This window comes from Ambystoma mexicanum, chromosome 4q (assembly GCF_040938575.1).
Source record: "Ambystoma mexicanum isolate Mex_15411 chromosome 4q, UKY_AmexF1_1, whole genome shotgun sequence".
In the NCBI taxonomy this organism is placed as follows: Eukaryota; Metazoa; Chordata; class Amphibia; order Caudata; family Ambystomatidae; genus Ambystoma; species Ambystoma mexicanum.
Genome location: NC_090928.1, coordinates 104,172,748 through 104,196,900, shown reverse-complemented (window position 1 = coordinate 104,196,900; position 24,153 = coordinate 104,172,748). Strand labels below are relative to the sequence as shown.

General features: G+C 45.9%; 1 protein-coding gene across 2 annotated transcripts in view; it reads left to right on the top strand.

Annotated features, from left to right (window-relative positions):
• The window catches only part of KAT14 (lysine acetyltransferase 14), a 939,559-nt gene that overhangs the window by 159,614 nt on the left and 755,792 nt on the right, over positions 1 to 24,153 (top strand). For both annotated transcript variants that reach the window (XM_069607541.1, XM_069607540.1), the window contains exon 3: positions 6,879 to 7,000. In XM_069607541.1, coding sequence (XP_069463642.1) covers positions 6,879 to 7,000 — 122 coding nt within the window. The remainder of the gene's footprint in view (positions 1 to 6,878; positions 7,001 to 24,153) is intronic.

The following is a 24,153-nucleotide window of genomic DNA, read 5'->3' as shown; positions in this document are numbered from 1 at the left end:
TATCGGGTAATCTTACTTAGCTATTCTGACACTGACTTGTTTTAGGCATGTAAATCAATAGTTTTAATTGATCGTGTAATCATTTTACCTAATGGTACACCACAGTACTCGTCCTCTAGTCTTTGTTTTCAGTTATAATTATTGTTATCCAAAATAATGCAAGTACTGTCTTTCAGGGAGATGCTGAGGAGTCCAACGCATTGACGACAACCGTAGATGTCACTCAGATGCTCGAGGTACGTTTCCCGACAGTTCCATCGATGGAGATCATCAGATCTTGCATTCTTGTAGCGTGATTGTTACACACAATGTTTCTTTCGTTTTTAGCCATTGGTATGTCCTTCTGTCGTCGCCCTCCTATGTGTCTTCTTTTTTCAATATTGTGTTCATTACTAATGAAAGTCCTATGTTTCAGGGAGTCGATGGAGCATTAGTCCAAGAAGAAGGGGGAGCATGCAGTTACGGGTCGGCGCAACAGCTTGCAGAAGTGTGCACCGCAGTTACAGCGTCCCTTGATGTTCTTATGCATTTCGAGGTATGGATACTGACAGATCAATCATGCGAGATCAAATGACGTGATTACATCCGCTATACTTCCTTAACGCAAGTACTATGTTTCAGGGAGCTGACGGAGCTTCTTCAACAAGAACATCACCCCTAGTAGTTGATGCAGATCTCTGGGTGGTGACACTTCCAACGATGGAGCAAATCGAATCATATTTAGATATCCATTATTTATTTTAGACAACTGATCATTTGTGCAGGTCTATTTAGATGAGCCGTTGACGCCTGCAGAAAGTTTATGTTCTTTTAAACAAAATAGAAAACCATACTAATGCAATTACTGTGTTTCAGGGAGTTGCTGAAGCGTCATCTTCAATAATATCATCAATGGAAGTCTATGCGGAGCCCGAGGTATGGATCTTGACAGTTCAATCTAACTAGATCAACAATGCGTGAACTATTGTCGTTTGAATGTTCTACACAATGCGTTCATTCGTGTTTTGCTATTGAGATGTACGTATGGGTATTGGTCCCCAAGTACATTTTGTGTTTTCAATATTATTATACATACTAATGAAAGTTCTATGTTTCAGGGAGTCGATGGAGCCTCAGTGAGTGATGGATGTGCTTATCATGAAAATATAGTCGTTGCAGCGCGAGAGGAAGTGGAGACATGCACACACGAGTCGGAGCAACAGCGTCCAGATGTTGAAGTTCGAGGCAAGAAAGTTTCAAAGAAAAGAAAGCAAAAGAAGGTTAGTGTCCTGTTCACTATATTATGTTGTCTTTCACTGTCAATAGTTCAATACTGTAAGTTGTGTTTAAACTGAACATCCCTTTTCTAATCTGTCCTCTAGTTGCGAGTGGGTGTAAGAACTAGATCTACACAGACAGTGAAGCGAACGAGAGATGTTGCTTGTCAAACCTTTTGGCAGGGACTTGAGACTGGAGATGCATCGTGCCAATGGGAAGAATATGAAGTGATTGACAACAGAGCTATACCACCACCAGCCATTGATAGTGAATGTCCTCCTGGTAGTTTGGATGCAGTCGGAGATCAATTCACAGAATCCACACCCGCAAAAAATAAGAGCGCGCGAAAGTTGAAGACATTGTTTTTTTCTCCCATCTCCGGACAAGGAACAGATGTTGCAATGGAAGAGAATGAAGTGGACGACAATGAAACACCATCAATATCACTCAGCATAGCGGAAGACGATATCAGAGATTGTACCTTTCATGCGAGTGACATGTCCTCAACGTTACAGGCCGAACCAGCTGGGATGCAGAGTGACAGTATAAGGAAAGAGGCCAAATTCATTGTATTCGATAGCTGTTTGATGGATATTATTATGATGATGAAATGTGGGCATTGGGTTGGTGGGGAAGTATGTGGGGAGCCATTGATTAATGTGACTCGTGCAATTCGAGGCACTAACCTTAAAATACATGCCACCTGTACACAATATCATCCGTTCGCATGGTCTGCACAACCCATGCTGGGGCAACTGCCAGCAGGCAATCTACTTTGTGCAGCGGCCGCACTTTTTAGTGGTTCAAGTTTTAAAAAGTTACAGTATTTCTTTCAGTTTGTGGGAATCCATTTCATTGCGAAAAGTCAGTTCTACAAATACCAAACCGATTATCTATTTCCAGCCATCAGCGAAGCTCGGAGAATGGAAAAAATGTCAATGGAAAGTACATTCGCGGGCAAACGCTTCAGGCTAGCCGGTGATGGACAGTGCGACAGCCCAGGATTTTCAGCCAAGTACTGCACCTACCACTTTCAGGACATGGAAAGTAAGAAAATTGTGAGTTCGGTGGTCGTGCAGGTGTCACAAAGTACATCCTCAGTGGCCATGGAGAAAGTTGGCTTTGTAGCATCATTGCAAGAACTACAATCGCGGGGAATGGTGATCGACCTGATAGCCACGGACAGACACGTTTCAATTGCCAAGACAATGAGAGAAGAGTACAAAAATATAAATCACCAATTTGACGTATGGCATCTTGCAAAAACAATCAATAAAAAATTGTCGGCTGCAGGAAAAAAAAAAGATATGCAAGGTATTTCACAGTGGTCCAAGTCAATCAGCAACCATCTTTGGTGGAGCTCAAAAACATGTGAAGGGTCGTTGGAAATTCTCCTGGAAAAATGGCGGTCAGTAATGTTGCACTGTAGCAACGTACATCGATGGTCGACAAATGAGCATTTCCACAAATGTGAACATGGCCATTTGTCCACAGAGGAGGCACGGAAGAAGAAGTGGTTGATTCCTTCATCACCCACTCACAAGGCCATTGAAAAGATTGTATTTGATAAAACTATAACAAGAGATTTGAGGGGACTCACGGAATTCTGCCACACAGGAGATTTGGAGGTGTTCCACAATATGTGCCTAAAGTACAGGCCCAAAAGATTGCATTTTGGCATGGAAGGCATGATAAATCGGACTCTTCTAGCGGTCTTGGCACATAACCATAATGTTGGCCGTCAACAAAGTAGGACGACCGGAACTTTAGGGACGCTTCGCTACAATAAGGCCTTCACTAAAAGAAGTAAACAATGGGTGATCAAACCAGTGTTTGAGGATATGCAATATGAGTTTATTGAGAGACTTATCGTAGATGTCCTCGATAGGCACATACATGGAGTGGTGAACGAACCTATGCAGGGGACAACTGCATTGCCACCCAACATTGCCTCTGTTCCATGTCCACCTAAAGCAGAGCTCATTGAGAAATACACATCACGGTTTAAATGATTGTAATTTGATTGTCTGTTCTCTCGAGTCTCCTCATGTTGCAGGCCCATTGCAATTAAACCAAACAGTAATATAAATCATTTTTACAAAAATTATAGAATGTTTCCGTATTACAAACACATGGCCGACCCATAGGGACAATAAAAAAAAAGGCACGCAGACAAGATGCCCTTACACTAACTGGAGCTAACTAGAAATGTGTGCTCGCTCAAAGTGAAGGTCAGCTGCTTTGATGTTTTGCTCGGGTGGCGGAACGGCCCACGACCCAGTATAAGGTTCTATTGTGATTTGACCTTGACAGGCCGGGACCATCCTGAAAGACTAAGAAAAGATAATGAATAAAATTTCAGAAACGAAACGATGAGCCACGTTCATTAGAAGTAGTAACGTCGGCAAAGAAGGAGTGGTGTTTCGGGTCTGCCCTACACAGAGACACAATGGAAAATGCAAATATAATGTAAGTAACTTTTGATGAGTTTATACCGCAATTTCATTACTATACAGTGGCTTTAAAGACGGGTTCAGTTGTACTTGTTCGTTCTATGTGGCATATTGTTTTCTACCGCGCACTATCTTGAGGAGTAACATCTGCTTTTACTGAAGCACCTCAAAACCTTCCTCTTTGCTTCTGCTTTCTCTCTCCCTCTCCCCTGCTACAACTGGTCCACTGTCTGCGACCTCGGTCCTGGGCCCTTCCACTCTCCACCTGCACTGCCTCCCTGTCAACCCCTGCACTGGGGGACTGTCTCAGTATCCTACAGCCCCCCCTTCCCAGCACTTGTTCTGCACTTACCTTGCACTTGCCACCAGCTGGCCCTATTTATTTATTATTTTATGCTACTTACCTTGTACTCCACTCCCCCCTCCTCCCTGCCTCGCCACGCCTTTAAACACTTGTGTACACCCAGTAGCGCTGTCCTCGCTATGATTTTAATAAGGATCTGATGGTGAGACTAATTTCATTTTTTATGTTTTTAGGTACATCATTCACTACTGTCTGTGTCACGAGTACCGGACACCGGCGGACGGCTTCTACAGCCGCCAGTTGCTTCTCCGCGTGAACAACGTTACCACCCTGACCATTTTATGGGACGATCGCCAAGTACAAGTATGCCCTTACGCGGTACTAACGGTTAGATGCAACATACCTACCGTTGTGGTGGCCTAGTGCCTCGTTGTTGGAACAGCCATGCGATTATCAGTGCGACCGAAGAGCTTATTTTTATCGTAAACCAACACCCTGTGTACTGCACACGAACATCGCTTCCCTCAAGACGAACTAATTTGGATCGAGAGCAAAGAAAAATGCAAATCGCTGAATATTCTCTAAACATTTGATGTCCAATAAACGTACTTTGCCAAATGTACAATCTTGCCGTTTGCTTTTAAACCACGGTTTCACATTCCGAATTGTGGCGCTGTATTGTGAGATGCTCTAAGACCCTGTGTACAGCAAAGGACCATCGCGTTCCTCAATACGAACTTTTTGGAACATGAGCAAATAAAAATGCAAATCGCTGAATATTCTCTAAACATTTGATGTCAAATAAATGTACTTTACCACATTTACAATCTTGCGGTTTGATTTCAAAGTACAGTTTCATATTCCGAATTGTGGTGCGCTGTATTGTGAGCTGATCTGTGTTGATTTCCGGGGTCTGTGTGGAGTCGCGTAGAAGACGCCTGGGCGCGTTTGCCTACGCAGCTCAGTCACGTCACGGATAGAGGCGGGAATATGAATGTTTTGATAAAGTCTGTTTCAGGGGCGGGGGATTTGATTTAGTGCCGCAAAGGCAGGTGAGCCAGGTCGATGCGGCGGAATGATAGGATTATCACAAAATGGAGGCTGATTTCGAGTGCGATAATGGGCGAAAAGTCGGGTAAGGTCCATAGGAAAGTTTCCTACGATCTACCGATTTATGCTTACAAACACATGGCCGACCCGTAGGGACAATAAAAAAAAAGTCCCGGAACTATCCTTTATTAAGGAGGACGTTTTATGGGATTGTAAGCACTCTATAGGGGAAAGAGGGAAAAAGGAAAATAACAAAGCTTATATGTATATTTGCCCCCGGTACAGCTAAATGGCATTCCTCATTACTTGTCACTTGTTCGGAAAGAGAAACATTGACTGCTTTTATGCCACTCTAGAATGAGCCTACTCAACACATTTTCACTCTTTCATGTAGGAATGCGAGGATAAGTGTGGCTAACTTGATACCTGAATGCCAGTGCTGCTTTGAAAAACCAGGAGCCACTAATACAGTGCCCATATATATATTTTTTTTGTACTGAGGAAAAAGGTTAAAAAACGAAAAATTGGTAATGGTTCTCAATGCGCCAACCTTTGTAGTCAAATGATGAGTACAAATTATAATTTATTGCTGGTGAGTCAAATAATAGGACAAATAGTTGACAACAGCTTGGATTCTTAAAGAGCTAATGCTCAGTTAATTGTTTTTATTTACCAATTTTTCAAATCGTGTTACTTCATACTTAGGTTTTCAAAATGCGTGTTGCTTCACACTTGTAGAAAAGTTAAATTATTTATTCTTACTAGATGAATTTGTCCTTTTGTTACTTCACATTTTATAATAGATAACTATTATAGTGAACAGTATTTATTCATTCCAATTTAATTTGTGTAGTATGCTTTCAATCTTAATTCTTATTTTCATCGTCAAAAAACGCTTCTAAACTGAATTGGTGGGCTGGAAAGGCAATGATAAGCCTGGTGTCCTGTTGCTTTCTCGCAAAGGCACCTTTTGTAGGAATGCCGGGAGAAGTGTGGCTAACTTGATACCTGAATGCCAGTGCTGCTTTGAAAACCAGGAGCAACTAATAAACTGAATACTCTTTTGCCTTATTTTTTTATTTTTATTCTGTACTGAGGAAAAAGGTTTCTTTGATCCATTTTAAGAAATATGACATTGTCGTAGTAAACGCAAAGGTTTTCAATGTTTTTACAGATTCCTTTTGTTTGCTGTGCTGTTGCATGATTTCTACCTAATAGAATGACCATCAGGAATAGAATTTTGAATAACTCCTTGGAAACTTGCTCAAATTATTTTTCACACAAGGTAGTCTATTCAGATCTAGAGTACATTAACATATCTTTTTTTAATGGTTTATTTCCTGGAGTCTCAGAATGTACTATGTTTTAAAGTGTTTCCTCCAGTTTTTATTTATGAACTTTGTTGGATGAAGCATTGATTGAATGGTTGAGTTTGCCTCCATTCAGCCCTCCCTCCTTCGTCATTAGTACATTTCCAATCGGTCTGTTAATAACTGTGAGAAAAGGACTGGCATGGGTAAGCATGTGAGGGTACAGATCCCAGGCATTAAGACACGCTCTAACTCCCTGAAAACGGTACCCTTTATTTCTCGTAAGCTTGGCAGAGCAATCTCCATTTCCTTGGAGCTTGGATATTTGTTGAGTACGAGGAAAGGAGGCGACGGACAAATATCAGACGTCACTATGGTGAAAACCATATACTTTTTAACTTCTTGTTTTGAGTTGGCTGCCTTTGCATCATCACTAATATACTGTGGCGATTTCTACTGTGGTCAAATTCTGAATGCGTAATCTTATTTTTCTTTGCGCTGCAGGTTGTCATGCTGGCAATGTACAACCTGTCTCTTGAAGGAACTGGCCGTCAGGGTTACTTCAGGTGGAAAGAAGATATTTGTACCTATATCGAAAAACATTGGACCTTCCTACTTGGAAACAGGTAAATGGTTTGAAGCAGGTATCTTGGATGGTTAGGGAAAGCAATTGTTTTTTACACTTTAAAGCAAGCAACTGTTTCTAAGAGGCACATTTCCAAAGCAACAATTAAATAAAATATCAGCAATGAGTGCATGTGTTCCCAGCCAATTCCCAGGTGTATATATAGAGCAGCAGTTATGTGACTAGATTTTTAAGGTAGGTCTCATTTATTGAGAGCTCAGTTTATGGCATTGAGTTACTGTAACCCTTCTTTGGTCCTTTTCTGGTACTTACATAAGTTGTGACTCCCATTAGTAGCTTGCTGTCCCTAGAACGAGTTTGGAAATCTTTCCAAATGCCTAGTTGGAAAGTTAGGTCGTCAGATGGCATGATGATAGTTCGAGGAGGTGTCTCTGCCTCTTTACTAAGCTTCAAGAGAACATGGAGAGTTTGAGGATCTGGTGTGAATAGAACAATTATACCAGAGTGCACCAAAAGTAGTAGGCTTGGCACAGGTAACCTTTGCTTTAGGATTGGAGCCAAATACATTCTGGATGGTTAGGGGACTCATTAAACTGGTATCATTGAGCTAGCATGAGATAACACTCCAAAAAGTATTCGATTTGAAGAATCCCAAATAACTTGCCCTTGGTTTTTTGCTTTGTCCATAACTTCATTCAGTGACCCAGTTTAACAATTGTGCACTTAGACAGAAGTACCTTATAGTGCTCCAATGCCACCCCAGCCTGGTGGTATTTTATATTTGCGTTTTATTATTTGTATCTACTTGGAGAAAAGGCATGTCTGTTTTGATCAGAAAGTACATTAGTATATGTACCGATATCAGAGACATTCCCCCGACGGAAACCGTAGCAATAGCACAAAGATGTGAAAAGTGGTAAGCCAGTTTAAGGGACCTCAATGTCCCATGCAGGGGCCTAGACCAGAGAGGTTGAGTGTAGAGGAGGAGCAGCGGGAACATCATGGTGAGTAAACGGATACTGTCGGGTACTGAGGAGCAAGACCATTGATATCTTTGTAGATTATGAGAAGGAAAAGGGAACGCTTGTGCATGGAGAGCTAACCAGCATGTCAGTAGGTAGAAGTGTGGGAGGATCTGGGTAGGTTGGAGAGTGTGCAGATCGTAAAGTTAAGGACATTGTCTAGAGGGAGGAAGGAGTAGCAAGCAAATACAAGGTAGCTCAGTTGGCTAGGCATGAGCCTTGAGATTAGAGTTTTCGTAGAGTGGGAAGTAAGAAATGAAATGTTTTTCCGAATGTTGAGGAAGTTATTAGAAGTACAAGAGGCAGTGCTAGTGATGCATTGTTGCAGATGGAGTTCGCTATCAAAGAGGATCCCAATGTTTGCGTGCCTTGGGTTAGGGAACAAGAAGGATAGGCAGGAAGAAAAAAAGGCTAGTAGTGATGGCATTGGAAGCCGGGGGAAAGATAACATCCTTTTTTAAGAGTTCAGCTTAAAGCAGGTGATAACTATTGTGACGAAGCGTGGGATTCAGTCACTTCTCCCTAGGGGTTAAGGGGGCCTTTCCTTGTGAGGTTAGGGAGGTGAGTCCGCTATGCTATTCCCCGTAGGGGTGGCGGAAAGCAGGACCTCCCAGGGAGAAACTCCTCTCCTGGGGATAAGGACTCCTGTTCTGCTGAGGAACTCCCGCTCCATCTCACTCAGAGATGTATTCAGAACCAACCTGTTGACAGAAACTGCTCTCATTTGCTATTGTGATGTAAATAGAAGACCAATATGTCTCCAATACTGAGATGAGTAAAATGTATGGAATAATTAAGAATAAGTACCTACCAGGTGCTGGGACTAAGAAACCCAAAGGAGTTGTAATGAATATGGCTCTAACCCAGAAAAGGGACTATCACCAGAAGCTGAGGAAGCCCCAGCACAGTGTCATAAAAGGAGGGGAAAAACAGTGTCAGAGCGAGACCCATCAGTTTCAAAGCAGCAGCGGCAGGGAGACCGAAAGCCCAGGGAGAACACTGCTTAACACACCGGCAAAACAGTTGTGAAGAAAATATGTCTGAGACGGACTGCAGAAGGAGCAGACTGTTGACAATCTGGCAGGAAGAAGAGGGTCCCAGGAGGGACATTCGAGTAAGACTGGGCAAAGGAAGCCAGAATGGTTAAGTACCCGCGCTGCATGGCTTCATCAATAGTGACATTTAATATTTGGGGCTTGTTTAATTCTTGCTTTTGTGCTTTATCCGGGCGGTATTCAAATACTCTTGTTTCACTTACTTGTTTAAATGTCTGTCGGTACGCCTGGGGGTCCCCAATGGCTCTCGGTAGACTCACCGGTTGTTCGTAGCATCCCCGACCCGTGGTACGTCTTTCCAAGGACGCTTTCTCTGTGAAGGCCTCCTTCACACCGCAGACCTTCTTTCAGTGTCTCCTGCAATCCTACGCTTGTTCGCTGGCATGTCTGTGATCCGGGAAGAGGAACGCTGCTTTTCTTGGCAACCTTGCTGCTGCTGCCAGAGCTCCGATGGTCCTCCATAGGTGCCCGCTGTGTTTCTCTTCCCTTTGTGCCAAGCAGGTATGCATCTCTTGCGGTTGTGAGCTGCTATCTGGATGTGCCTGCAATCATCTTCGCCACTGCTCGCTGGCGTTCTGCCTCCTTCTCTCTGACTCTGCTACCACGTTCTCTGGCTCTTTCTTTGACTTGAATGCAGACATCATTTTTAAATGTCTCGCACACTCGTGCATTACAAAAACTAGTCAGCTTGTTCACCTTTGAGTCACTTTCCCTTTGAATTGCCTCCTTCCTTCTCTTCCTAGTCTCAGTACTTGAGGCTTTATGGCAGTTGAGTCCCTCAAAATCATGGTATTTCTAAAATGAAGTTGGTTAGGCGTTTCTCTTAGAAAAACATAATTCATAGGAGAGTTATGCATGTGTATTTGAAGGATGAATAGAATTTTGCCTAGAATGATTTAAAGGAAGGGCTTTCTGAATTTCACAATGAGGGATTTACATGGTGACAACAAGCCATTAACAACATGGGTGTTATAATGTCTTCTTCAGTAGAAAGAGTAAAATACTGCATCTCTCTGGATGGGTTCACCACCTTTGCCCGTCAGCCGTCTCCTCCCATGTGATCCTCCCTCATAATACCACCCCTGTTATAAATGCCATATCATATCACCCCTAGGGTCAGGATCATGTAGCGGTTGCCGTCCCCTGGCCACATAGGAGATCTTTATTTGGGAATCAGTGATGGCTCTACAGAATGTCTCACAGTGGACAAATTGTAAGAAGAGTGAGACTAATAACTGGGCACATGACACAGATCCCAGTGAGGAAACTAATAGTCATAAAGATATAGCAAATGCTAACAGGAGAATTGTGCAACTGGTGAAAGAAATGGCAGAAAAGAGAAAGTCTGTACCTTGCTATTGAGAAGGACGGAGTAAGAGTTACACGGTACCGGGGTCACTTGAGAGGAGACTATAAGAAAGCAAGGAGAGATAAAGAGAGGGACATGGAAAAGTCCCCTATGAGAACTGAATAAACTGGTACAAGAACTAGCTAAGCTCTATTGGAAGATCCTATACTGAAAAGGACATTGCTGGAAAGCAAGCCCCAGGAGAAGGGAGTAATTTGCCTGGTCTTTTGGTGTTTAGTGCAAGTGCTAGTGTCAGCATAGACTAGTTTTGGCAGGAGGTGTAAATAACTCATGGTGGCAACAGTAAAAACAGACACAAGTGATCACAGTTCAAGGCTGTTTATTAAACTGTATGTGCGAGTTGTAAAAACGCCTAACATGAACCTAAATCTAAAATGGGAACAAGCTACTGCCATCAAATAATAAGAAGGCAGTCTTAGTGGCGTCTTGTCAAATAAAAGGGCCTATACTAAGAAAAAAAAACGATTGCCAATCCTTAGGCTAAATACAAAAAGAGTGTGGGATAAAGTTCACAAGAAAGAAAGAAGTGTTCACAAATGTATTAGCCGGGGGTCTCCCTTCCCCACGTTTTGAGCACGGGACAAGGTGGGACTCCTGAGCGCAGCACACGCTGGAGCTTTCCCAGCACGAAACAGTTCTGCTATCAGGACCTTCAGTGGTTAAGTCTCTTTTCTACAAGGAGTCTCTTGCCTCCAAGGACCTGATGTGTTCCAAATTTATAAAGAAAAGTTCCTTTCTGCTTGTCCATTGGGTGATACCTTTTCCACCCCTGGATCCCCCTCTTCCGGGCTCAGTGTCATGATCCCTAGCAAAACACAGGCCCATAATGTGGGCAAGGCCTGGACATTGAGGGTTTCTGGCTGGCGTAGGCTGCAGTTTGCAAACACTGGCAGCAGCCTCCACAAAGTTGGCCCCCAGAGCAGGATGCCACACAGAAACCAAGAAGCCCCCTGGCAATCCATGTCACAAGTATCCTTGGTGGTCTAGTGGTGCTGGGTGTAGTCCAGGACTATATTAACCCCAACCTGGGCCACACCCAGAGCTTAGCGTTTTCTCCGGCTGCGTATGCAAGCAGCGTAATGCTTGCCATCCTGTTTGGAATCCACGTGCTACTTCTCCGGCCCCTTTGTCGCTTTGCTTACCTGATTTGGCTCCTGCAGTCCTCCGACGCCGTTAATACTTACTACAGCTGCATCTGGACTCTATGCTTCACCGCATCATTCCGCAGCTCCTGGGGAGAGACACACGTAAGCGGAACTCTGAGTGCAATGACTCCATTCCTCCTGCTTCCCATCAAGTCAGCTTACCTTAGGCTGCAATCTGGCGGGGCCCAACATCAATCCTGCACTCCATGCATCGGGGGGGAGGGCTCTCAATGAAGCAGTGATCATGACGCACAATGCTGCAGGACCTGAAAGGAAAGACAAAAGTTTAAACGTGCTTTTCAAAGGTGAAAGAGAGCGTGCATTTGCAGAAGAGAAAGAGATACTTTATTGAAAGGACATTGACTGTGCAGTAGAGAACATAACAGAGCACAAAGCAAGGACACTTACCTACAGGCATCACGTGTGCCACAGCGGGTCTGGGCCACGAAACCCCAGTGAAGAAACTGGAGAGCCTGCCTTACATCCTGGACACAGATTTGGTTCTAAGGTGAGTAGGATTCTTGCACTGCCAGTCAGCACACCCTGGGGGAAGTAAGGGAGGTGGTGGGGGAGAGTAGAAGAACGGTTGTTTACCTTTCCTCATTATCCATCCATAGGTTCACCCAGAGGGTCCAGCATCAACCTCACATTCCCAAGAATCGTACCAAATCATTCTCAACCATACTTTACGCTGGGCAGGCAGCCTTTCAGCGTAGCAGTAGGAAGAGAGTGGTTTGGGTTAAGCATCACACAGTCAAGAACCACACTTCTGGCGATCCGGACCAGGCACTCCTGCAGGACACCAGAGGTAAGTGTTGCACTCAGATCCACAAAAAGTTCTTAATGATATCGGGACCTTCAGGTTTTCGATCTCTTGCTTCCGAAAGCCTGGTACGTTCAAAATCGGAAACAAAAAGTTCCTTTCTGAATATACTTGGGTGATGGTGTTCACCCCTGGGTCTCTCTCTTCCAGGTTCAGACCCTTCTCGAATCTCAACCTCCCTATGTCGGGTTCTCTCCGGCTTGCTTTCCAAAGATTTATTCTGTTGCATTCATATTTCAGTGGGGTGGTGGTATTTCAACCCTAGACCCCCCCTTCTTCCGGACTCAGATCATTTTCGATTTCTAGCCTCCCTCCTTGAGTTCACAACAGCTTCCAAATCAATTCCACTTAAAGCATTCACAAATCTCAATGTCCTTTTAAACAGTTCACTGTGGACATCCCTTTGTCTGGTTCACTTTTTTGAACGCACTGTTCTATGAGTCTTTAGGCTTTGCCCCTTTCCATCGGCATCCCTCCGTCGGGTTCACTATTGCCAACTTTACAATTCCTTCTTATGATGCAGTATTCACTTCCCTTGGGTTTTTACTGGTTTGTCGGTCAAAGAATTTTGACTGTACGTGGGGATTTTGCTAGACACCTGTATGACCATTTTGACCTTTTCCTTGCGGCTCTCCGAAGGCCTTCTAGTGTTAGAATCAGACTCCCTTGAATGAGCACTCTACGTGGTGCCGAACCCCTCGGCAGCTGGTTTTCCCTTAACGTTAAGTTCTTTGAACTTCACTTTTCTGCCACTTTGCAACTTTCATCACAGTTTGGTTTCTTATCGATTCTCCCCTCGACTCACCGGCTGTGATGAACCACTTGACTTTTCTTGTCTCTGGTGTCAAGGACTGTACCACGGTAGCTAGAGACTCTCCCTGGGTTAGTTATCAGCGTAGGAGGGCTCCATGTGCCGCTTGCATGCGCTGCAACACATGTCGGCTATTGTTTGCGGTCTTACGATTCCGTCCACGGAGATTTTTCAGGCCTTGGGCGGAAAGGGGGAAGTCACTTCTTTCCTTGTTGCCCCTTCGGCCCTCGCCGCCTTTCTCCTCCTCTTGAACTGCCGGACTTGGATAGCTCTTTCGTTGTGCGGTTTACCTTGCTCTTAGTGTGCTCTCGTGCTCCACCTTTTATCCCTGTGCGGAAGGGAAAGGGCGGTCAGGTGTGTGCGATTCTGGTCAATTGCCTGTCTTTGCCTGGCCCTTATTTTGGGACATGTTGGGTAAACGGCTTTGGTGTTTTTCCGTCATCTTTCATGTTGTACGAAAGTGTTTTTATCGGAAAAGGTGGGTGTGGGGAGGGCAAAAAGTGTTATAAGAATGGGGATGCTTCGTCTCACCCGTTGGTGTCCCACTTCCCCTCCATGAGGACCCCCCATCCAGGTGATCCTCCCACACTGGTCCACCCCCAGCAACTGGATCCAGTAGCGATGGCCGCGTCATGGCCACCTGGATGACAGATGCCTGGGGACTAGCAAGTGAGAGACATTCAGGTTTAGACCGACTGTTACTTTGGACTATAGAACGGACTATGAGCACCCTACCTTAGTTAATTGGGGAAACCCTTAGAGTAGGGAAAGGCTGGCGTTTTCTTATTTAGTTAAAATAATTACTTCTTGAAATGGCAAACACTAGGGTGTCGCCTCCTTCTGACCTACAATACTATCCAGTGACGAATTTCAGTGGGACAGTTGGCGATCCGTTCCATGATGGTTGGGGTGAAGGAGGGAAGGGAAACAAAAGTTGCGTCATCCGCAAAGAGCATAGTGAAAACCAAAGGACAAGATAAGTCTTTCTAGAGCAGAGGTATAGCGGTTGAAGAGCAGAGGTCCATGGACCTTTGATGGAGGGGGGAGCCAATGGCGAGAGTCGGAGATTTCAAAGTTTCACAAGATTTTAAAGGATCGACCTTCCAGTTAGGTGTTTCAGGCAAGAGCAGATTTGAGAAACCCACGGTTCTTGATAGTTAAGAGGAAAGGAGTTCTAAACCGTGGGGCCACCAAAAAGTCCAAAAGGATGAGTATAGAAGGGACTTTGGAGTGGCGAGTGTCAGGGAGAAAATTGGAGACCTGCAGGAGTGCAGTCTCGATGGAGTGTTCAGTATGGAAGCCAGATTCAAATAGATCTCGAAGGCCATTATCTTCAAGGTAATCAGTGATCCAGTTGAAAACCACCTATTTAGAGGCCTTTGAATAATGGGGAAGGAAGGAAAATCGGCACTAGTTTGCCAGGACGTTTGGGTGTGCACATGGATTCTTCGATAGGGGGGGACAGTTGCAGATTTGAAGGAGACAGAGAAGTTTCTATTAGGGGGAGGGAAGTTGAAGAGCTCAGAGAGATAAGGCCAAGTGGTTGAGACTAAATCTTTGACAATTTGGGGTACAAACTGGCCAATGGAAGTGCAAGATGGGTGTCACGACCCTCGCCCAAAACCCGCTCTGGCAAACCCATTGGCCAGGTGTAGTCAGGACTCGGGCCTCTAAAGCCTGGCATCCTCTTCAAAAGCCCTCATGGGGCCAGGCCTGGTGCCTATGGCGCCAGGTTCATACACCATGGAAAACAATGTGCTTGGGAACTACTTCATTGTATTGTCAGCCAACATGGAGGCATCCACATAGCTTGGTTCCTAAGAACCAAGCTATGCGGTCTAGTGTTTTGGCTGTGGTAGCCTAGGGACTACTTTATCTGGACTATTTTGTTGGGGCTATTTAAACCACACCCGAGCAAGACAACACGCTTTGCGTTACTTTGCAGCTTGCAATGTGACGCTCACCGTGTCCAGCTATTCTCTCGAACCTCGGAGAAGCAGAACCTGCAAGGAGACAAAAGGAACATCATTAGCAGCAGCATCTTACCTGCAGTCTTCATCTTTAAACACTCGCAGCTACTGAGAACAGCTTCCTCGAATCTGCACGTCTCCTGGACAGAACGACCTAAAAGAGGAAGACGGAGGCAACATTAAAGAAAGTAGTAGAGACATTTACAAAATACGAACTGCTCAAAAGGCTTACCTGGCTGGTTGCCTCTCGGCTGGCACTACTCCAGACATTCCACTCACACTGAAGGACACTGCGACCTACAAGGAAGGAAAACACAGGTTAGCAAAGGCAAGACTTCGCAGCGCTGCGCATAGCGCTTACTTACCGCATCATAGCGCTCTTAATGCCCCATCATTTACCAGTGGGGCTAAACCAAGCCAGTTCGCCGCGCTGAAGCTCCGCATACCTAAGGGAGAAAAGAGACATTTTAAACAAAGAAAGGCATGCAGGATAGCAACAAAACTAAAGAACCGCAATAAGACCTACCTGAACAATATCAAACGGGCCGGCGTCAGTGAAGTAACTGTACCGCACTTGCCCATGAAAGACAACGCGCCCCTGCAAAGAAGGCAGGACGGAGAGCACGCCTAATTCTACCACAAGGTGAGGAGAGGACACCAGAGAGACTGAAATCATACGGGGGTGGAGGGAGGATACGTACCCCCATCGGTCAGTCTTGAACACAGTCCTCCTGTATTTTCAGGCAGAAACTTCCCCGCAGACCACATCAGGGCAAAGCTGAGAAGCATATCAGCGAGTAACCCGGCTGGGTGGCGTCCCTGTGGATACCAGGTGAGCGTAACAATGGGTTAACCACTTGAAAGGATGAGTGCTAATTTGATAGAGATATGGGAAAAGTAGTTGAGACTAGAAGAGGAGGGCTGTGAGTCATGAATTAAGAAATGTTCACAGGAAAGGTAACAACCGAAGTCATTAGCAGAAAGGAAGGAGCTGGGGGGAGTAGATGAGTTTGTAGGGGTGATTGCACAGATAAGGTTTGTGAAGTAGGAGGATTTGGCAAAGTCCAGTGCAGAGGTGAGGGCAGCAAATAATTTCTTGTAGGCTAGGAGTTAGGGTAGGTGAACAATGATTTGTACCAGCGTCTCAAGCCGAGGCATGTGCTTGTTTTGTGGGTCTGAATTTCTAAGGTGATCCAGGGCTGCGGATGGGAACAGATACATTTGCAATCAGGATAGATTTGGTCAAAGGGAGTCCTAATTGCACAGCCGAATTCAGAAAAAGCATGGTCAGTGGAAGAGGCATTAGTAAGTTAGAGAGATGGGAGAGAGGTTCTTGCATCCTACAGGTAAGGGGCAAGTGAGACCTGCTTGAATTTCCTCTTGTTCATTGGGGTTATGGATGTGGAGTGGAGTGGGGTGGGGTGGGGTGGAACCGAGATGGTAAAATTAACACAAGTCATCAGAGGAAGATGGGCCAATAGAAAGTTCAGAGTAGGAAAGTGAATTGGAGAGAAAGACAAGGTCAATAGAGTTCTCATAATAATGCGTAGGTTAGTTGTGGAGGGAGTAGAGGGAGTGGTCACATAGTAGGGAGTTAAGTTGAAGGCGGGTGGGTGCAGAGGTTTTTGGATGGTTAAAGTCACCGCCCCTCCCACAATGACAATTGGAATGTTGCTAGGAAGTGACTCAAGGAGAGGTTTTGAATCGGGGAAGCAGTGCATGCTAATAATCAGAAAATATAAATATTTATTTATTTCTTAGGCTTGTGGATCTGCTTAGATCACATGCTATGCATAGGCTGACATCTAGTGGTAGTCGTGGAGTATTACATGATTTGTTTTCGAAACTCGAAAAGGGACGTCGACATGGTGTGTCAGTAATACTACCCCTAGTATATAGTACCCATGGTCCTTCACACGTTGTGGTCACTCAGGTTGTTTTTTTCCGCCATCGTAGTCGGACGCTAGTTTGCGGAGTTTTTCAGACTGATGCCATTGATTAGAAAAAGTATATCTTGGACCTTTTCTATTCTTTCCATAACCACCCATCAGCCGCCGCAAGATATTCTGCTGTGGGGTTCGATGGACAGAGCCATCATGAATGACGACTGAACAATTGCCTCAACGGACACTGACTGCAAACCTGCGCAGGCCCCACCGGGCCTCGGGCAAACACAGTAGGGTGAGTGGGGGGAGGACATATGTATTCTCCTTTTATAGAATGCCTAATCTCTTCACCTCATTTCCTTCTCTTCACAATGCTGCCATTTCCATTAGCCATGGAAAAAACACCTTTTAAGTTTTGCCCTTCCTATAATAGGAAATACTCCTGGGTAGACTCACACAGGGTGTGTAACCACTCTTTCCCACGGCATCACCCCGAAAAGAACTACAAATCAACCCAAGACATTAAAGGACCGTAGAATTAAATGTGGGGCCGCCCATGCCATGCAGGCCGAGGCCTCCATTGATGTGGAGGAAGCTTCCAGTGATGGCAGCGTTGGTGTCCTAAGTGATGCCGAGGGCGAACGGGATTAGACAGACACCCACGTGCGAGCCCCCGACTCCAATAATCAGGCTGGCGGGTCCTGTCATGGAGACTACACCTGGTGACTCAAGCATGCACACTACACGCCACACCAAGCACACACCCCACGGCCGGCGGTTGACCACGCTGTTGACCGTTGAAAGCCACGATGTGTCAAAGGAAAGGTCCTCAAAAATATCCCTATCCTCTGGGCCATCGCGATTGCTGCTGTCATGATCTCTCCAAAAGATCAGGACTTGCCCGACTCCCTTGGAAGCAGACCCATAACCCCGGTTCCGAGTGCCAGCCAGTCCCAATTGGGACCTTTTGGACCCCGTCCTGGCGCCAGTGGCACCAGGCTCATAAAGATGCCCAGTCCCAGCGCTGGAAGCGCCAGGCTCATAATGCTTGGGTGGACTTACCTGCAGCAGACCATGCTGCTTACTTACCTGCCAGTTGAGCCCCTGATACTCTTCTGTTGGGGACTACTTTTCCTGTTGGGTGGGGCAGGAGCCACTCCCTAGGTTCAGAACACTGGAACTCTTCTGGAAAGCAGGAACTCTTTTCTTACCTAGGCGAGGCTGTGGAAGGAGACGCCCAAGCACTACAGGAGGCTATTTAAACCACACCCGATGGATGAATCTTGCTTTGCGTTATTCTGCATTCTCTGCAGCAGAACGCTCATCGTATCTTCTGCTCCTGGGCCTAATGGAACAAAGGCTTACCATCCTGGAATCCAGTCTTCAGCAGCACCTGTAAAGACAAAGAAAGAACAGGTTAGCACTACGGTCTTCAGTGGCAGCGCATCTCTTACCTGGTCCATCGGCTGTCACCAACGCCTCGCGCTGTATTCCGGCATCTGAAAGACAAAAGCTTACCAGCTCTTCGTACGCTCCGGAGGCCTTCGGCGCTGCATCCCGCATCTGAAAGACAAAAGAAGGTGCGTTTAAAGACATTGGGCAACTTTATTACTCACGTGCCCTTACTCCATCCCACGCAGAATCCAGTGGGTATTCCAGCACACTTCAGCTTCTCTAAAGCTCCGAACTTGTACCTGCAAGATAAAAGGGACAGTTAGTGCGCATCGTGAAGCAGGCTACAAGCGCTTACTTACGTGCTTCCAGGCGCTTCTATTCCTCACGCGGGTTCGATCCTCAACTCTCATCAGTCCGCCATCCGCCATCGCCGGAACCCTGCAAAACAAGAGATATCATTACAAAAGACTTTTAAGACATTTGAAGTGCCCAGAACTTACCGTTCCTGCAGTTAACGACGGACAGCAGTCCTCTGAGGTCAAGAGGCCTGCACCCTTATCCAGTGAAGAAACTGGTTACGGCACCCTGCCCCGAGGCAGATGGAGAGCTCGGCGTTCACTTACCTAAGGTGAGGGCGTTAACCTTTGGGGTTCTACAGGAGAAGAGAAAGGGAAGAGGAGAGAGGCACCCAATAACCCCAGTTCATTAATCCCATATTTTCTATCTGCAGACATCTTACTCTTCGAGTCAGACATACAGTGCACAGAGGTCCAGCCCAAAGAGCCAACCGTGTGTTACACATCACCTTTGAAGATACGGCATTCACCCAGTCAAGACCGGCGCCTCTGCGGGAATCAGGTGAGCGTTACAGAACGCAAAACCTACCGCAAAACTCCCACCCAGGCGCTATGGAAACCTCGGATACCGACCAGCTAGCCCAGTTACTTGGGGAACTAAGAGCAGAAGTGCATGCAGCCCGTCAGGAAATGAATGCACTAAGAAGGGAACTGATTATTTCCAAGGAGCGAACAGACGATCTCGCTAGACAATTGCTACAGTCACAAGCCGGACAAACTCCGTTACCCGCATCAGGGGCAAATCTTCCTTCAACATCCTCTACGAACCCAGTGCAGATCAACCTCCCTGGGAATGTACCTCTGGCTCCGCCCGAACGATTTTCTGGTGACCCAAAGAGGTTTGCAGTATTTATTAATCAGTGCCGGTTGCACTTCTTATGCCGGCCAGCAGCCTTTCCAACTGATCAAGCTAATGTAGCTTTCGTGCTTTCGTACCTTAGTTGCAATGCGGCAGACTGGTCGATCCCTCTAGTTAATCAAGGTGATCCGGTTCTCCATGATTTTCAAGCTTTTCAGCTCAGTATGGAAAAACTGTTTGCAAGACATTCACAGGGGCAGGCCTTGGACAATGAGCTCCTCTCATTGCGACGGGGTAATCAAGACCTTTTGGCTTATATTGCGTCTTTCAACAGACTGATAGTGGAAACTCGGTGGCCTGAGGACAAAAGGATTACGCTGTTTTATAGAGGTCTACGTGGAGAGCTCAAAGATGTGTTAGCCCAAGTAGTGAATCCCCCGCAAGACTGTTCGGACTATATTGACTTAGTCGTTCAAATTGACCACAGACTGCAGAAAAGGAAGGTCGATCGTTCCAAGTTTGATGCTCGAGTATTTTCCAAACCACCAACTCCTACCAAAGGAGTAGACTCCGGGGAACCCATGCAAATAGGGGGCCTGAAAGGACCACTAACACAAAAGGAGCGGGAAAGGAGAAAACAGCTGCAATTATGCCTCTATTGCGGAAACTCGGGGCACTTTCTTCGAGACTGTCCGGTGAAACCAGCCAAGAAGGCAGTAGGAGCTGCAGTTACCAGGGTCACAAACTCTGAGCAGGGAAATGACCTCGCCCGACAAGAATAGAGGTCCTCTTGCCGTGCGTTAAAACCAGTTCCGTGACCTCGCATGTCGTGATATCTATGGTCCTCATTAGCCCTGAACATCCGGATCGATTACATGCGATTGAAGCTTACGTCGACAGCGGTGCCATCGGCAATTATGTGGATCATGAAATGGTTTTGAGGATGAATCTGACTTTGTCCAAAGGCTGTAAAGGACATCATTACTACGGTGGATGGTACGGAGATAGCCTCCGGACCAGTAACGCATACCACCCAAGAAGTGACGCTAGTAAGTCAAGATGGACACCATGAGAAGATCGTGTTCGATGTGATGAAGGCCCCTCAGTTCCAGATTATTCTAGGAATTCCTTGGTTAGAGAAGCACAATCCTCAGATCGATTGGCGAGCAAGAACGGTTCAGTTTCCAGAATGTGTCTCTACTTGTCACCCTCGACCTGGTGTTGCACTGGCAGCAATTTCCTCGGAGGCTCCCCAGTTACCTCCTGAATACCTAGAATTCCAAGATGTTTTCCGGAAGGATCAGGCTAACTCTCTACCTCCTCATAGGTCTTATGACTGCCAGATAGACCTGATACCTGGATCTACTCCTCCTTGTAGTAGAATTTATGCCCTCACCGAGCCTGAGAATCTTCACCTCCGACAATACCTGGATCAATACCTAGCGAATGGGTTTATTCGTCCTTCCAAGTCCCCTGCTTCCTCAGCTTTGTTCTTCGTTCCAAAAAAAGAAGGGGGCCTTAGAACTTGTATAGATTATCGCGCCCTGAACCAGATCACCGTTAAGAATAGATATCCGTTACCTTTGATCCCTGAACTCCTGGACCAAGTCAGAAAAGCATGCATATATACAAAGCTGGATCTTAGAGGAGCCTACCACTTGGTACGAGTAAAAGAGGGCGATGAATGGAAGACGGCCTTCCGCACCAAGTATGGGCTATTTGAATATCAGGTCATGCCCTTCGGACTTTGCAATGCCCCGGCCGCCTTTCAATATTTTATGAACGATGTCCTCAGAGAGCTCATAGATGTGTGTGTTGTTGTTTACATTGACGACATCCTCGTTTATTCTTCATCGGAAACTGAACATCGGAAACACGTGAAAATGGTCCTCGAGAGATTGCGTCAACACAAACTTTTCGCTAAGTTGGAAAAATGTGTTTTCAACGTGACTGAAGTTGAATTCTTGGGATTCATATTATCACCTAGCGGAGTGCGTATGGATTCAAAGAAGGTCGATGCAATTCTCAAATGGCCATCGCCATCCTCCGTAAAAGGTGTTCAAAGCATGTTAGGCTTCGCTAACTTTTACCGCAGGTTTATCCCCGAATTCTCTCGAATAGTCCAGCCCATCACCGCCTTGTTAAAGAAAAACAAACGTTTTGAATGGTCTCCCGAGGCGGACCAAGCTTTCCAGAATTTGAAGACTAGATTTATCTCTGCACCGATCTTAAAACATCCTCGCCCAGAACTCCCCTACATCGTTGATACTGATGCTTCGAGCCTTGCCATGGGGGTAGTTCTATCACAAAAGGACCCAGTAACCAATCAGTTGCATCCCGTGGCATTTTGGTCCCGCAAATTCTTGCCTCCTGAAATCAATTACACTATTACTGATAAGGAACTTCTAGCTATCAAGTCCGCCTTTAAGGCTTGGCGGCATTATCTTCTGGGGGCCCGACACACCGTTACTGTGATTACAGATCACCGAAACCTGCAATATTTGAAAACCGCAAAAGCTCAATCCTCTAGGCAACTCCGTTGGGCACTATTCTTTGCCGAGTTTGACTTCATAATTACCTATCGACCTGGTACAAAAAACGGTAAAGCTGATGCCCTTTCTCGGATGGGAGTGGAAGAACATTTGATCAATCCTAAACCTGTACCTATCATTCCCGAACAAAGAATTCTAGGTGTAATCGCCACACAATCCATAGAGGAAGTTAAGGATAAAGCCAGGCTACTGGTAACTCCAGCAGACATACAGAATTGGCATCTGCAGGGAAAGGACTTTACGGTGAAGGACAACCTATTATATTTCCAAGAACGGTTATACCTGCCCAGCACAGATTTACAGAAAAAGGTAATCTCTTGTTATCACGATTCTTTAATGGAAGGACATCCCGGTATGACCAAGACCTCGGAAAAGATCAAGCGCTACTTCTGGTGGCCGTCTTGGAAAAAAGATATCAGAGACTTTATAATGTCCTGTGGAGTATGCGCCCAAAACAAGAGTCAAAAGGAAAAACCAGCCGGCCTCTTACGCCCTATTGACATCCCACCTCGCCCTTGGCATATGCTTTCTATGGACTTCATCACCGATCTACCTCCATGCTCCGGATACAATACGATCCTAGTAATCGTGGACCTATTCTCCAAGATGGCGCATTTCATTCCACTCAAAGGCTTACCAACAGCAACAACTCTGGCCCGAGAATTTCTCGAAAACATCGTCCGACTGCACGGTTTTCCTTCAGTTCTCAATTCGGATCGAGGTAGTCAATTTATTTCTCATTTTGGCGAAGTTGCTGTCGGTCGGCTCAAATTGATGTGAGACTTTCGACCAACCACCACCCTCAAACCGACGGACAAACCGAGAGGACCAATCAAACTCTGGAACAGTATTTGCGCTGCATGCTACAACAAACTGAAAAAACTTGGAAAGATATCCTTTGGATAGCCGAATATGCCTACAATAACTCTGTCCACTCGGGAACTGGGAAGACCCCGTTTTTTCTTTTATACGGTAGTCACCCTCGAACCTCGGAGTTGGATCCACTCCAAGATCTTGGAACACCAGCAGTAGACCACCTGCATTCTACAATCACCCAAGCCTTTAAGGGAGCCGTTTCTCACCTTCAAAGGGCTAAAGAACAATACAAGAAAGGAGCAGACCAACATCGGAAGGAAGCCCCCCCAATATCAAGTAGGAGATCAAGTCTGGTTATCCACCAAATATCTACCTCTAAAAGGACCACGCACATTCAACCCAAGATACCTTGGTCCCTATTCCATCACTACCATAGTAAATCCAGTAGCGGTCAAGTTGGACTTGCCCCCTCACATGAAGATACATCCGGTCTTCCACGTCTCTCTATTAAAACCCGTGCAACCTCAAACCCGACTAACTAAATCTCCAAAACCTATTCTAGTTGATGGAGAACTCGAGTTTGAAGTCAAAAGCATCCTGGATTCCAAGATCTCCAAATCTAAACTATTTTACCTGATTGACTGGAAAGGCTACGGTCCCCAAGAAAGATCCTGGGAACCTGCAGAATATGTCCACACCCCTTGTCTAATCAAAAGATTTCATCGAACATTTCCTAACAAGCCCAAACCCCGGAGAAGCCCAGTTTGGGAGGGGCCTTGAGGGGGGGGGGGTGCTGTCATGCTCTCTGCTTCCAAAAGATCAGGACTTGCCCGACTCCCTTGGAAGCAGACCCATAACCCCGGTTCCGAGTGCCAGCCAGTCCCAATTGGGACCTTTTGGACCCTGTCCTGGCGCCAGTGGCACCAGGCTCATAAAGATGCCCAGTCCCACTCCCAGCGCTGGAAGCGCCGGGCTCATAATGCTTGGGTGGACTTACCTGCAGCAGACCATGCTGCTTACTTACCTGCCAGTTGAGCCCCTGATCCTCTTCTGTTGGGGACTACTTTTCCTGTTGGGTGGGGCAGGAGCCACTCCCTAGGTTCAGAACACTGGAACTCTTCTGGAAAGCAGGAACTCTTTTCTTACGTAGGCGAGGCTGTGGAAGGAGACACCTAAGCACTACAGGAGGCTATT